The following is a 16634-nucleotide window of genomic DNA, read 5'->3' as shown; positions in this document are numbered from 1 at the left end:
CATTACCAATAGGAAAAAGGCGAATGAAGTTATAAATATATTCTGACCACTCTTCAGATGGCAATCTGAATTATCACTAGCTGACACACTTGGGACTAAAACTTTATTATAACTTTATAACTACTAAACTTATTTGAACAGCAGGATTTGCTCTCAGTAGGAACAACACTAGAAAGGCATTAACTGAACCAATAAAAAAGGGGGGCTTTATTTCAGAGCAATTAAAGTAAAAGCGATCCAACAAAACTTCTGGCAGGTGGAGAATCTCACCTGATATCTTTCAATATTTAACATTAAAATGCAACATACGATTTCTGGAACAGTTAAATTTATAGAAACCAAGTCCCTGAAGACTCAGCAAGTTTAGAACTGTTGTTACAGTAAGTGTATTCAATAGAAAGGCCATTTATCAATACCATGAGTAATGTAGTCAACATTTTATTCCACCGTACCATTTTCTCCCACCAACCCTCCCGCCCTCACCCCAGCCTTCCTTGAACGATCAGTCATGTTTCAATATGGTTCGACATTTTTCTACTCCTGGCAACTGATTATTCATATGTGAGCCAAAGCAGAAAGCTACTTGACCATCATGGTCTAGACCAATTCTTTCTGTATCCACACATTTACACTTTCTTGTTGATATCATTGTATAGAAATCAGGAGCTAGTTGATCTTGCTTTGTAGCTTCAACAAATTCTATTTACATTTTCCAAGTGACTTATTGTAACATCATACATGATTAGCTTAAAACACATCTGCTGGAACAAAGTGGATGCAGATGTACTTCCAGTTGAACTTTTATATAACTTAAGTCATAGAATCTACAGTGCAGAAGAAGGCCATTCGGCCCATCGAGTCCGCACCTTCCCTCAGAAAGAATCGCCACCCTATCCCTGTAACCCAGTAACCCCACCTAATCTTTTTTTTTTGGACACTTAAGGGCAATTTAGCATGGCCAATCCACCTAACCTGCACCGCTTTGGACTGTGGGAGGAAACCGGAGAACCCGGGAGGAAACTCACGCCGACATGGGGAGAACGTGCAGACTCCGCACAGAGTGTCCCAAGCCGGGAATCGAACCTGGGACCCTGGAGCTGTGAAGCAACATGCTTAACCACTGTGCTACCGTGCTGCCCCACAAGTCAATTGTTGTGAACTAGACACCGTGTTCAGTGGAAGCCAGCAAAATGATCACAATATATTTAGCTTCCTCATCTTCCTTTTCATTTAACGCCAACAGGTGGATGTTGGTTTAAAACAGAAAAAAATCTTAGCCATCACTTATACGTAAAATTTTGAACAAGTCAGTTATTTAAAGAGATGTTTGTTTTTGTTCATTTTTTCATGCATTAACTTGCAACTGCTTGTAATAAGGTACATTAGTGTGTATTACCAGTTTAGCTAGCCCACTAACAAAAATAGTGGCATGTCCTATAAATTTTAATTTCAGTAAATTCTATTCATCATATCCACTCAAGATCAAATCTATTATGAGAATTTAACATAGAAAATGGTAGATTAAAAGGTTGGAATGCTGTATCGCATTCAAATAACCTCAACAGCTTTATAGCTCTCTGTACTCTTATTCTAAATTGAATTTACAATATCTACAAGTTACAATTGGTTAGAAATCTTCTGCCATTACTGCTCAGTAACCAGTTATTTTTTTCACCTCAGTGCTTTGATACGTTTACTAGAAAGTGGAGAGAGAGAGGTGGTGGAGGCATTTAGCGACTCTCACACCCATGGGCCTATGGAAAGCCTGAAGTGGCCAATCAAGGGCCTCATCCTGTTCTGCCACTATTTCACCTACAGCAAGCCCTGCAACTTTAACTGTGTGGACTTGTGTCAGGCAAGGAGGAAGGTGTATGTTTGGGTGGGGGTAAAGAGAACATTCTTTGCGTGTCCCCTGTGCCCATCGGAGGGATAGGAACTGTGCTCATTATGTGTAAATGGTATGTTGGCTTTCATTTTGCGAGAGATTTCGAGTACAGGAGCAGGGATGTGTTGTAATTATACAGGGCATTGGTGAGGCCACACCTAGAATATTGTGTGCAGTTTTGGTCTCCTTTTCTGAAGAAGGATGTTCTTGCTCACGAAGGTGTGCAGCGAAGGTTTACCAGGCTGATTCCGGGGATGGCGGGACAGACATACGAGGAGAGATTGACTAGGTTAGGATTGTTCTCGCTGGAGTTCAGATGAATGAGGGGGGATCTCATAGAGACTTATAAAATTCTAACAGGACTAGATAGGGTGGATGCAGGGAGGATGTTCCCGATGGTGGGAGTGTCCCGAACCAGGGGTCACAGTCTGAGGATTCGGGGTAGACTATTTAGAACAGAGATGAGGAGACATTTCTTCATCCAAAGAGTGGTGAGCCTGTGGAATTCATTACCACAGGAAGTAGTTGAGGCTAAGACATTGAATACATTCAAGAGGAAGCTAGAAATGCCACTTGAGGCGAATGGGGTCAAGGGTTATGGGTAGAAGGCAGGATCAGGCTATTGAGTTGGACAATGAAGCATGAGTGTGACAAATGGTGGAGCAGGCTCAAAGAGCTGAATGGCCTCCTCCTATCTTCTATGTTTCTATGTTTATCATTGGCCATGAGGAATTTTTCTTTTATGCGCAAGCTGACTATGGTGAATTTATTTTCTATCCAAACAGATAATTGTGAGTAAATAAAAGCCGGTGTTATCTAGTTACGTTGTGTACCTTGTGTTGCCCCATTATGTATTTTCTTTTATTTCCTTTTCATGTACTTAATGATCAGTTGAGCTGCTCGCAGAAAAATATTTTTCACTGTACCTTGGTACACGTGACAATAAACAAATCCAGAGCTATGCTCTCGGTTATAACAAGCATTGGAATTAAAACAAAGAACATTGTAAGTAATTTAACTTGAGGGGCCTGTCCAAGCATTTTTAGAAGCAGCAGAAAAATCAAGACATTATGACTCTCAGCCAGCCCAACTGAGATAGCAGAAAACTACAAAGATTTAAGTTGCCCTAAGCGCTAAATTGGGATCAAAATGACCTCAAGTGCTTGATTTGTAATATTGTAAATGTACTGGAGTTCAATTGCATTTTCAACATGTAGTCTGACAGTTTCTCCAGCCACACTGAGGCACTGGGCAGAGAACCAGACCTTCACCTCAGCAGTACTTGCCTCAGGGCAATCAGCAAGGCAAAGGCCAGGACATCGGCCCCTGTGCCTGTCTGCAGCTCTGGCGAGTCTGACACCCCAAATATGGCCACAAAAGGACAGGGCTCCAGTTCAATTTTCAGAATCGCCGACATGGTGCTAAAGAAGGGGACCCAAAAACTTACAAGCTTGGGATAAGACTAGAACATGTGCACATGGTTGGCCGGACACACTGAACAGCGTTTGCACTTATCCTTCAGCCCTGCAAATAAACTACTCATTCTAGATCCAGTCAGGTGCGCCCTGTAAACTACTTTGAGTTGGATTAAACCAAGCCTTGCGCACGAGGATGTGGAGTTCACCCTCCGCAGGGCCTCGCGCCACACCTAGTCATCTAAAATGGGCCCGGATTCCTCATCCCACCTGACCTTAACCCCCTCTATGGACACTGATTTTGGTCCATAAATACCAGAGGAGCTCCCTCCCTCCGAACGAAAGAACCTTCTCCATTTGAGAGATTGGCAGCGCCACAAGGAATGTTAAGAAAATCTATTTTGCAAAGTTGCGAACTTGTAAATACCTGAATCAGTCAGGTTGCGAGAACCCAAACTTCTCCGACAGTTCCTCTAAACTGGCAGACCATCCCTCCAGGAACAGATCACCATTTCTCTCCATACCCTTCTCCTCCCACCCCTGAAAGCGGCATTCAATCTTGCAGGCTTGAACAGATGATTCTCACAAATCAGAGCCAGCTTCGCTACTGACCCCAGTTTAAAGTGATGTTGAGATTGTCTCCATATCTTCAAAGTGGAGACGATCACTGGATTTGCCAAATACTTTGCCGGAGAGAAGGGTAGCGAGGCCATCGCCAAGTCCCTCCAGATAGATACTCTCCATGACTTCTGCACCCACATAGCTCCTGGATCACTACACCAACCCAACACCTTTTCTGCTTTTGCTGCCCAGTAATAAAACATCAAGATCGGCAACGGCAAGCCCCCTGACTACCTATCCCTTTGAAGGACAGTCATCCAAATCGTTAAGATCTTGCTCGCCTATTATAAAGGAAGCAATCAACTTTTTGACGCCGCAAAAAAGTATTTAGAGAGATAAACCAGCAAACAAAACACTGGAACAAAAACAAAAATCTTGGCAAAATGTTCATCTTGACTGACTGACCCTGCCTGTCAAGGACTGGGGAATCATAGAATCCACAGTGCAGAAGGAGCCGATTACGTCTGCACCAGCCCTGGGAAAGAGCACACTACTTAAGCCCACGCCTCCACCCTATCCCCGTTATCCAACCTAACAATTTGGACACTAAGGGGCAATTTAGCATGGCCAACCCATCTAACCTGCACATCTTTGGACTGTGGACGGAAACTGGAGCACCCTGAGGAAACCCTCGCAGACATGGGGAGAAAGTGCAAACTCCATACAGTCACCCGAGGCCGGATTTGAACACGGCTCCCTGTAGCTGTGACGCAGCAGTGCGAACCACCGTGCCACCACACCACCCCTTTATCCCACCTTTGCAGATCGGTCCTGAACCTGCCTATCAAGTTCTTATGGTTCAGTGTACGGAGAAGGGCCCAATCCGGGCTACTTGAACCTCGAGATACCTAAAGCTGGAACCAGCCAAACGAAAAGGTAGCACTCCTAGATTAACTCCCTTCCCGGGGGATTAACTGGAAAGCACTCACTTTTTTCCTCAAGTTTAGCTACACCCTGAAAAAGAGCCAAAGAACTTCAGCAGTTCCACTATGTCGGCTATGGTGGGGATTGGGTCAGTCACATAGTAACAGAGCATCAGAGTACAGGGACACCCTATGTTCCACCCCTCCCCTCGCTATCCCCCTCCACTTATCTGAAACCCTCAAAGCAATAGCCAAAAGCTCTATCACCAATACAAACAAAAGGGGAGGGGGGAGACGTAAGGCACCCCTGCCTCATTCCCCTATTAAATTATAAATACCCCAAGCTCATGTTATTGGTGTGAACACTACCTGTTGGGGCCTTGTACAACAGTTATATCCAAGACACAAACTTGGGCCCAACCCAAACGTCTCCAGGACCACAAATTCTACCACACTGAATGCTTTTTAGGCATCTAGTATGACAATTACCTCTGGATCCATCCCCTCAGACAGGGAAAGCACCACATTTAGCAATCGTCACTCGTTAGATGATAATTGCCGACCTTGAACAAAACCCGTCTGATCTTCCCCAATAAACTTGAGGGAGACGAGATTCCAGCGTCAATGCTAAGACCTTGGGCAATATCATGGCGTCTACATTAAGTAAAGAGATAGGGCGTATTCCATGGGGTCCTTATCCTTTTTTAAAATAAGTGAAATTGATGCTTGCATCAGCATCTCGGGCAGGAAACCCCTCAAACATCCCCATTAATAATGGCACCAGCTGTCCTGCAAAACTCTTGTAAAATTCCACGGGGAACCCATCCGGCCCCGGGGCCTTACCGGTCTGCATCTGCCCTCTTGCTGTCAAGACACCACCCACCCTCCCCGACCTGAATAATCATAGATTATCATAGAATTTACAGTGCAGAAGGAGGCCATTCGGCCCATCGAGTCCGCACCGGCTCTTGAAAAGAGCACCCCACCCAAGGTCAACACCTGCACCCTATCCCCATAACCCAGCAACCCCACCCAACACTAAGGGCAATTTTGGACACTAAGGGCAATTTATCATGGCCAATCCACCTAACCTGCACATCTTTGGACTGTGCGAGGAAACCGGAGCACCCGGTGGAAACCCACGCACACACGGGGAGGATGTGCAGACTTCGCACAGACAGTAACCCAAGCCGGAATCGAACCTGGGACCCTGGAACTGTGAAGCAATTGTGCTATCCACAATGCTACTGTGCTGCCCCTATAATAATGATCTTTATTAGTGTTACAAGTAGTCTTACTGTAATGAAGTTACTGTGAAAATCCCCTAGTCGCCACACTCCGGCGCCTGTCCGGGTACACTGCGGGAGAATTCAGAATGACCAATTCACCTAACAAGCACTTTTTTCGGAACTTGTGGGAGGAAACTGGAGCACCGGGAGGAAACCCACGCAGGCTCCGCACAGACAGTGACCCAAGCTGGGAATCGAACCCGGGTCTCTGGCGCTGTGAACCCCAGAGCATACCCTGGGTATTTGGATTACTAATCCAGTGATAATACCACTAAACCACCGCATTCCCGCATAATCTTTTGGGAGGCCAGCTGTCGCCTCAACAGGCCTTCTCCCATATTCATGCATAACCCCACCTTGAGTGTCGGAACTGGCGCCCAATCTTAAGACAACGTGTCAAACTGCATTTGCATCATCTTCCTGCTAGCCAGGAGCTCTGGGGTTGGGTCACTCAAGTACCTACAGTCTATGTCCAAGATATCATCTACCAACGTTTGGCATTCCTATATTGCCTCCCTAACGATATGCTCTTTGCAAAATTATCTCCCCTCTAATCACCGCCTCCCACAGAACTTAGGACGAGACCAACCCATTCCCATTTAACCCCACATACTAGTCTATCATCCTCGATATCCATCCGTGCACAGAATCCCAAGTCAGCCAATACTTACATATTCAACCTCATTGCCGGATGCTAAACCGGACCCATTTTTAATATCAAATCTACTAGATGTGGAGCATGATCTGAGATGCCTATCGTGCAGTACTCAGCTTTCCTCACCCCAGGCTGAAGGGATTTCCCCATCATTAAAAATTCAATCCTCAAATATACTTTACGTACTGAGGGGAAAAGAAAAGAGGATTCCTTACCCTGGGGTGCATAAATCACCACAAATCCACCGTCGCACCCCGTCAACCTTCTCCATAAGCGCCAACAGCACCATTGCTACCCCCATAGGGGCCAACGACTTTGGCTGAGACAGGTCTAGTTTCGGATTCAAGACACAATACGAAATGAAATGAAATGAAAATCGCTTATTGTCACAAGTAGGCTTCAAATGAAGTTACTGTGAAAAGCCCCTAGTCGCCACATTCCGGCGCCTGTTTGGGGAGGCTGGTACGGGAATTGAACCGTGCTGCTGGCCTACCTTGGTCTGCTTTCAAAGCCAGCGATTTAGCCCTGTGCTAAACCAGCCCCAATACAAGTCTCTCCTCAAGATAACTGATGCGTATCCAAGTCAGGTATTGCGGGCAACAGTCTCCTCATGAATGTTACATCGTCCCAATGTAGGGAATAAACATTCACCAACGCAACTAACTTACCTTCCAGCATTCTAGTGACTTTACCGTAGATCCAGGTTTAAGTTAATGACTCAATTTTTTTTTAAATTTAGAGTACCCAATTATTTTTTTCTAATTAAGGGACAATTTAGTGTGCCCAATCCACCTAACCTGCACATCTTTGGGTTGTGGGGGTGAAACCTACGCAGACACGGGGAGAACATAGGCAACAGTGCTAACCATTGTGCCACCATACCACCCTGTTAATGACTCAATATAAATGCATGTTTTCGCTATTGTCAGTTCACACAAAATTCAAACTGCTAAAATAAACGAAATCTGGCAAGTATTAATACAGCCTGAGCAGTGTTTGCTTCACTGCTATCACAGAGGACGGGAAACATTTTATATGCAGTAGACATATGTGCCACAGCATTATCTATGCATACAACTCACATGTAGCCTGTTCTAAATTCAGCTTTTAATTCAAACACTATTTTCTCCCTCTTGCTCCTTTCCCCCGCTTTAATGCATGAATTAATGTACGAATACCAAGTTAGTACAACAAATCAATTAAAGACTACCCAGCTCACCTTCTTCCTAAAGAGAGAAAAGGCCTGACCACAGCCTTTACAGACTATATTTGGGATTTCCGGCATTGGGGAGGGATACGTAGAATATCCTGCGCTGTGGGCAAATCTGAATGGCCCTGTACCTCCACTGAACCCAGGTTGCTGTCCACGCACCGTTCCAGTACCCATTACTTCATTTAGTAGACCACAACATGAAGCCCACATCGACGTGGCCCCAGCCTATAAAGCAGACACAAAATTCATACACTTTACAGAAGTGCACTACTTGCCTAAGAACAAGGTTCATAGAGTATTGAATAAACTTCACAATTCTTTAAAAACCTCACAATTATATTAGTTTAATTAATTTACATTAGGGATAATTATAAAGACAGAAAAGGTTACATTTTACAGCAATCTCCAATTAACATAGTATTATCCTACTCAGTCAATATTTTCAAGCTATATATTGTAATTCAGGCTTAAATTAAGAGACAGGCAGAGAAAGCATTGATACATAAACTCAGTCAATATTTTCAAGCTATATATTGTAATTCAAACATGAGTTAATAGGCAGGCACAGAAAGCATTGATACATAATATAGGCAGCATGTTCAGACACGTTCCTGAAACTGGAGACCTTACAGACTGAATTTAATAGCATGGTAACAAATCAAACAAAAACCTGCAATATTAAGAATGAAGGGATTTAAGTCTTCCCTGTGCTTTATCCCTCACGTAACTTTAGTTCAACTGGTCACACATTTCTGCTCCCAAGAGGACAATTAGTGACTGACTGACCAGTGAGAAATCTGGTACACTGTTATGTTTTTGGAATGGTTCAAGTTGCTCATAGCCATTAATTATTGTTAAGTAGGTAAATATTACCACAAATTTGCACAAAGACAGATTTCATAAACAGCAATGAGACAAATGGTAGAAATTTTAATTTTGGCGGTGATTGTTGAGAGGGTATATACCATTATTGGACGTCTGATCTTAATATTTAATTTCATAGTTGCAAACTAAGCTTCTCAACTTACTATTTTACCAAGAATCACACAATGATTAAAGTGCGTGCGTACCCAAAGAGAAAATGCTGGAAAATCTCAGCAGGTCTGGCAGCATCTCTAAGGAGAGAAGAGAGCTAACGTTTCAAGTCCAGATGACCCTTTGTCAAAGAGATTTTCCAGCATTTACTTTTTTGGTTTCAGATTCCAGCATCCGCAGTAATTTGCCTTTTTACAAAGGGCGTGCGCATATTTGCAAGTGATTTCTGATCATTGCGTGTGCCATTCTGCCTTAGGTATTGAACGGAAGTAGATGTTTGTACTTCAGATGTCTATTTACCGAACAGTTATTTGTATTGTGTGAGTGTAAGGCATTTTCTACTAACATCAATGCATGTGGATAGAACATGTCATAGCCACATCTATAGTTAGCAAGCAGTGTTTATCAAGGCAATACTGCGTTAAAGCATGCAACAATAGCTTGTATTTGTATGCTGCCTTTAACATGATAAAATTCCACAAGATGCTTCACAGGAGCATTATTAAACCAAATCTGACGTCAAGCCACATGCAAAGAATTAGGACAGATGAATAAAAACTCTGTGAAAGATTTAGGGTTCTTATGGAGATTTTTAAAATGATTTTAGAGTATCCAATTCTTTTTTTCTAAGTAAGGGGCAATTTAGCATGGCCAATCCACCTACCTACACATCTTTTGGTTGTGGGGGTGAGGCCCACGCTGAAACGGGGAGAATGTGCAAACTCCACACAGACAGGGATTGAACACGGGTCCTCAGCGCTGGAGGCAGCAGTGCTAACCACTGTGCTGCCCTATCCTAGATTATTTTAACTGAGCTTGAAAGAGCATCCTGGTAATAAGCTTCCTCATCACTATTTATAGGCAGGGAAGAGCTCTTCCATAATTTTACAAAATTCTTTGCAGTATTTAAAAGAATTTGAAACTTATGAACATCGGCGTTACATTCCCACTTCAGGTCTTCAGCACTAGGCAGAGACATCAATTCTGTACTGAGGAAGAGGTGCTCTTCGGATGAAACAAAAAAACTGAAGCCATATCAGCCTGTTCAAGCAGATGTAAGAGATTCAAGGAAAAGCAGAGAGAAGCCATGCTCCTTTTCTTAACCAATATCAACTAAAAACATCAACTGGTCCTTCATTACAAAAGTGAAGGAGAACAGTCTGGCGAAGAAGAGCCACTGATGCCAATTCATGGCGCCAGAGGATACGCATTACAAGTCTGAAGTTCGATAAATTTGAAAGGAACTGAGCAAATTGACATTAACACATTCAGCTATCTTACCTAATGCCACTATCAGCACCTTCCATAGCCTTTCACACTGCCATTAATGCTTCCTCGGTCTTGTGCCCAACACGTCTTTGTTGCAATCGCTCCTGGCTCCCACCTATCATTGACCTTCGACTCTGCTCAACCTCCTGTTATACAATATATAATCCATCACATTTCTCCCTTTCCTTAGCTCTGAAGAAGTCATACAGACTCAAAATGCTAACTCTGTTTCTCTCTCCACAGATATTGCCAGACCTGCTGAGATTTTCCAGCATTTTCTGTTTTTACTTATGAGCAAAGTGAAGATGAAATTTGAATAAAAAGCATACACTGTTATATCCCTGCATTAGGTATCTCAGCACAGTACAAGATGTTTGAAATTTCACACATTTCTAAAAATAGAACTTGGTTGAATCAGAACCGTTTCTGATGTTAACTTTATGTCTAAATTTAGAGCATAGAACATAACAGCGCAGTACAGGCCCTTCGGCCCTCGATGTTGCGCCGACCTGTGAAACCACTCTAAGGCCCATCTACACTATTCCCTTATTGTCCATATGTCTATCCAATGACCATTTGAATGTCCTTAGTGTTGGCGAGTCCACGCAATACTCCAAATGCGGCCGCACCAGAGTGTTGGATAGCTGCAACAGGACCTCATGGCTCCTAAACTCAATCCCTCTACCAATAAAAGCTAACACACCGTACGCCTTCTTAACAACCCTCTCAACCTGGGTGGCAACTTTCAGGGATCTATGTACATGGACACCGAGATCTCTCTGCTCAGCCACACTGCCAAGAATCTTACCATTAGCCCAGTACTCAGTCTTCCTGTTATTCCTTCCAAAATGAATCACCTCACACTTTTCTGCATGAACTCCATTTGCCACCTCTCAGCCCAGCGTTGCAGCTTATCTATGTCCCTCTGTAACTTGTAACATCCTTCCGCACTGTCCACAACTCCACCGACTTTAGTGTCATCTGCAAATTTACTCACCCATCCTTCTACGCCCTCCTCCAGGTCATTTATAAAAATGACAAACAGCAGTGGCCCCAAAATAGATCCTTGTGGTACACCACTAGTAACTGGACTCCAGTCTGAACATTTCCCATCAACCACTACCCTTTGTCTTCTTCCAGCTAGCCAATATCTGATCCAAACTGCTAAATCACCCTGAATCCCATGCCTCCGTATTTTCTGCAGTAGCCTACCATGGGGAACCATATCAAACGCTTTACTGAAATCCATATACACCACATCAACTGCTTTACCCTCATCCACCTGTTTGGTCACCTTCTCAAAGAACTCTATAAGGTTTGTGAGGCACGACCTACCCTTCACAAAACCGTGTTGACTATCTCTCATCAAATTATTCCTTTCCAGATGATTATACACCCTATCTCTTATAAACCTTTCCAAGATTTTGCCCACAACAGAGGTAAGGCTCACTGGTCTATAGTTACCGGGGTTATCTCTACTCCCCTTCTTGAACAAGGGGACAACATTTGCTATCCTCCAGTCTTCTGGCACTATTCCTGTAGACAAAGATGACTTAAAGATCAAGGTCAAAGGCTCAGCAATCTCCTCCCTAGCTTCCCAGAGAATCCTAGGACAAATCCCATCCGACCCAGGTGACTTATCTATTTTCACAGTTTCCAGAATTGCTAACACCTCCTCCTTATGAGCCTCAAGCTCTTCTAGTCTAGTAGCCTGAATCTCAGTATTCTCCTCGACAACAGTGTCTTTTTCCTGTGTGAATACTGACGAAAAATATTCATTTAGCACCTCTCCTATCTCCTCGGACTCCAAGCACAACTTCCCACTACTGTCCTTGACTGGCCCTACTCTTACCCCAGTCATTCTTTTATTCCTGACATATCTATAGAAAGCTTTAGGGTTATCCTTGATCCTACCTGCCAAAGACTTCTCATGTCCCCTCCAGGCTCTTCTTAGCTCTCTCTTTAGGTCCTTCCTAGCTAACTTGTAACTCTCGAGCGCCCTAACTGAACCTTCATGTCTCATCTTTACATAAGTCTCCTTCTTCCTCTTGACAAGTGTTTCGACTGCTTTAGTAAACCACGGTTCCCCCACTCGACCACTTCCTCCCTGCCTGACAGGTATATACTTATCAAGGACACGCAGTAGCTGTTCCTTGAACAAGCTCCACATTTCCATTGTGCCCATCCCCTGCAGTTTTACTCTCCATCCGATGTATCCTAACTCTTGTCTCATCGCATCATAATTGCCTTTCCCCCAGATATAACTCTTGCCCTGCGGTATATACCTATCCCTTCCCATCACTAAAGTAAACGTAATCGAATTGTGGTCACTATCACCAAAGTGCTCACCTACCTCCAAATCTAACACCTGTCCTGGTTCATTACCCAGTACCAAATCCAATATGGCCTCGCCTCTCATTGGCCTATCTACATATTGTGTCAGGAAACCCTCCTGCACACATTGGACAAAAACGGACCCATCTAAAGTACTCGAACTATAGCGTTTCCAGTCAATATTTGGAAAGTTAAAGTCCCCCATAACAACTACCCTGTTGCTTTCGCTCCTATCCAGGATCATCTTTGCAATCCTCTCCTCTACATCTCTGGAACTTTTCAGAGGCCTATAGAAAACCCCTAACAGGGTGACCTCTCCTTTCCTGTTTCTAACCTCAGCCCATACTACCTCAGTAGACGAGTCCTCATCAAACGTCCTCTCTGCCACCGTAATACTGTCTTTGACTAACAATGCCACCCCTCCCCCTCTTTTACCACCTTCCCTGAGCTTACTGAAATATCTAAATCCCGGCACCTGCAACACCCATTCCTGTCCCTGCTCTATCCATGTCTCCGAAATGGCCACAACATTGAAGTCCCAGGTACCAACCCATGCCGCAAGTTCACCCACCTTATTCCGGATGCTCCTGGCATTGAAGAAGACACACTTTAAACCACCTTCCTGCCTGTCGGTACACTCCTGCAACTTTGAAACCCTATTCATGACCTCACTACTCTCAACCTCCTGTATACTGGAGTTACAATTCAGGTTCCCAAGCACCTGCTGAATTAGTTTAAACCCTCCTGAAGAGCATTAGCAAATTTCTCCCCCAGAATATTGGTACCCCTCTGGTCCAGGTGCAGACCAACCCGTTTGTAAAAGTCCCACCGACTCCAGAATGAGCCCCAATTATCCAGAAATCTGAAACCCTCCCTCCTGCACCATCCCTGTAGCCACGTGTTCAACTCCTCTCTCTCCCTATTCCTCGTCACACTATCACGTGGCACATTTACTCAGCGCATCTTTAAAATCTATAGTAATTCAGACTTTTGATTGGCCACATACCCAAGTAAAGCAGGCAGTTGGTGTTAGTTTACTTGGGTAGTATTAGCACCAGGTTAGTAGTAGTTTTCAGTTTGCTATCAGTAAATATATGAACTGATACTGCACTGATCCACCATTTTAAATTAACGTTCCTAGCTCCCTTAGCCTCAATGTGTTTTGTAACTGCTAATGACATTTGGTGTTCAGCAACTTAAGGGGTAGAGTTTTTTCTTCTTGCACACAATGGCAAAAACAAAATCAAGCTATTGAAAATGTCCCTGGAGACCAAATATCCTATCTTCAATGATAAACTTTTGAAAAATATATTTTATCCTTTTATTAAAGTGAAGCTCCTCAAACTGAAATGATCGATGAAGATAGTTAAAGTGTGAGTGATGCCTATCTTGTGGTTTTCAAGTGACTGAATTATCATAACTTTCTTGACCAGGGTTTCCAGATTTTATTGGATTATTTGGCTGATATACTTAACCAAGCCTCTCCTTGAAAAGAGAATTGTAACATTTTCATTACCATGGAAAATGTACAGAGCTTTGCCAAAATTACTTTCTTATGGAGTAGCCATTAATTGCAAGACAATGTTGCCATGTTCCTGACATAGTCTTCTATGGGGCAGCACAGTGGCACAATGGTTAGCATTGCTGCCTCAACGTCTGGGTCACTGTCCGTGTGGAGTTTGCACATTCTCCCCGTGTTTGCGTGGGTTTTACCCCCACAACCCAAAGATGTGCAAGGTAGGTGGATTGGCCACTCTAAATTGCCCCTTAATTGGAAAAAATTAATTGGGTACTCTGAATTTTTTTTTAAAAGACATAGTCTTCTATTGTTCTGGACAGTGAAACTTAGAAGTTAAAAATATAGTTCTGGAGCACTTGTCTCACATTTGTACAAAATTCAGCAAATATTTTCCTGAAAGGTGGCAAGTGAATTGTAAGATTTTGCTAAGGTTCAAAATCCAATTGCAGAGGACTTTTGAAAGGCTAAGATTGTTGCGTCTAAAACAAAATTTGATCAACAATGCTGGTGACTGATTTTTGAGAATCAATTTTAAAGACATGCCTCTTGTTTAGTTGCAGATCTCAATCAAAAGGTTTCCAAGTTGTTTCAAAGACCACTGAATAGCTTGTTGACTTTGCCTTATCATAACTGTATGGATTGTCTTCACCTACTTATTACAAAAACAAGTATTAAAGAAGTTTGACTGTAGAAACTGATTGGAAGTTGAAACTCTCCAAAATAAATCTGAAATTCCACAAGCAACAAATTAGCAAATTGACTAATTTTACACACTGAGATAAAGAGAAATCATTATGTATTCATTAATATTTCAATTTATTCAGTTGTCTAGGGTTGGTCCGAGGCTATTTACATTGTTCATGTCATGACAGAAAGGATAGTTTATTTAATATAAAATAAAAACAGAAAATACTGGATAAACTCAGCAGGTCTAACAGCACATGTGGAAGGAGAAACACAATTAATGTTTGAATCCATTAACAAAGAACAAAGAAAAGTACAGCACAGGAACAGGCCCTTCGGCCCTCCAAGCCCGTACCGACTATGCTGCCCGTCTAAACTAAAATCTTCCACACTTCCTGGGTCCGTATCCCTTTATTCCCATCCTATTCATGGATTTATCAAGATGCCCCTTAAATGTCACTATCGTCCCTGCTTCCACTACCTCCTCCGGCAGCGAGTTCCAGGCACTCACTACCCTCTGAGTAAAAGACTTGCCTCATACATCTCCTCTAAACCTTGCCCCTCGCACCTTAAACCTATGCCCCCTAGTAATTGACCCCTCTACCCTGGGGAAAAGCCTCTGACTATCCACTCTGCCTATGCCCCTCATAATTTTGTAGACCTCTATCAGGTCACCCCTCAACCTCCGTCGTTCCAGTGAGAACAAACCGAGTTTATTCAACCGCTCCTCATAGCTAATGCCCTCCATACCAGGCAACATCCTGGTAAATCTCTTCTGCGCCCTCTCTAAAGCCTCCACATCCTTCTGGTAGTGTGGCGACCAGAATTGAACACTATACTCCAAGTGTGGCCTAACTAAGGTTCTATACAGCTGCAACATGACTTGCCAATTCTTATACTCAATGCCCCAGCCAATGAAGGCAAGAATGCCATTTGCCTTCTTGACTACCTTCTCCACCTGTGTTGCCCCTTTCAGTGACCTGTGGACCTGTACACCTAGATCTCTCTGACTTTCAATACTCTTGAGGGTTCTACCATTCACTGTATATTCCCTACCTGCATTAGACCTTCCAAAATGCATTACCTCACATTTGTCCGGATTAAACTCCATCTGCCATCTCTCCGCCCAAGTCTCCAAACGATCTAAATCCTGCTGTATCCTCGGACAGTCCTCATCGCTATCCGCAATTCCACCAACCTTTGTGGTCCCAGGTTCGATCCCGGCTCTGGGTCACTGTCCGTGTGGAGCGTGTTTGCGTGGGTTTCGCCCCCATAACCCAAAAGATGTGCAGGTTAGGTGGATTGGCCACGCTAAATTGCCTCTTAATTGGAAAAAAAATTAATTGGGTACTCTAAATTTTTATTTTAAAAAAACGTTTGTATTCTTGTTTTTTTCTCTATATAATGTTACCGTTCACCTTGTTTTGTTAAATCTTGTTAATGGTTATGTAAAACATTTTGTTTCGATAAAAATCTGAATAAAAATAATTTTTTAAAAAAAGTTTGAATCCATTGACCCTTCTACAGAAAATGTACAGAATGGTAGATGGGTTAATTAGGCTTTAAACGTTAACTGCGTTTCTTTCGCCACAAATGCTGCCAGATCTGCTGAGTTTATCTAGTATTTTCTGTTTTTATTTCAGATTTTTAGCATCTGCAGTATTTTCCTTTGATTTAATGGATTGCTTAAATTGGACTAGTGTCCAATTTAGCGTGGCCAATCCACCTATCTGCACATCCTTTTGGGTTGTGACCCACGCAGACACGGGGAGAATGTGCAAACTCCACACGGACAGTGATCCAGGGCCGGGATCGAACCCAGGTTCTCAGTGCTGTGAGGCAGCAGTGCTCA

At 43.2% G+C, this 16634-nt stretch overlaps 1 protein-coding gene across 6 annotated transcripts in view; it reads right to left on the bottom strand.

Moving 5' to 3' along the window:
• rnf34a (ring finger protein 34a) overlaps positions 1-16634 on the bottom strand; it is a 125576-nt gene that overhangs the window by 94504 nt on the left and 14438 nt on the right. For 5 of the 6 annotated variants that reach the window (XM_072495144.1, XM_072495139.1, XM_072495143.1 and 2 more), the window contains one exon: positions 7948-8166. In XM_072495144.1, the coding sequence (XP_072351245.1) occupies positions 7948-8166 (219 nt within the window). Of the gene's footprint in view, positions 1-7947; positions 8167-10257; positions 10392-16634 lie in introns of all 6 variants that reach the window. The other variant, XM_072495142.1, reaches the window with a different exon arrangement.

Source organism: Scyliorhinus torazame, chromosome 1, assembly GCF_047496885.1.
Source record: "Scyliorhinus torazame isolate Kashiwa2021f chromosome 1, sScyTor2.1, whole genome shotgun sequence".
Lineage (NCBI taxonomy): Eukaryota > Metazoa > Chordata > Chondrichthyes > Carcharhiniformes > Scyliorhinidae > Scyliorhinus > Scyliorhinus torazame.
The sequence above is the reverse complement of the archived record's forward strand: the minus strand, read 5'-3'. Positions and strand labels throughout refer to the sequence as shown.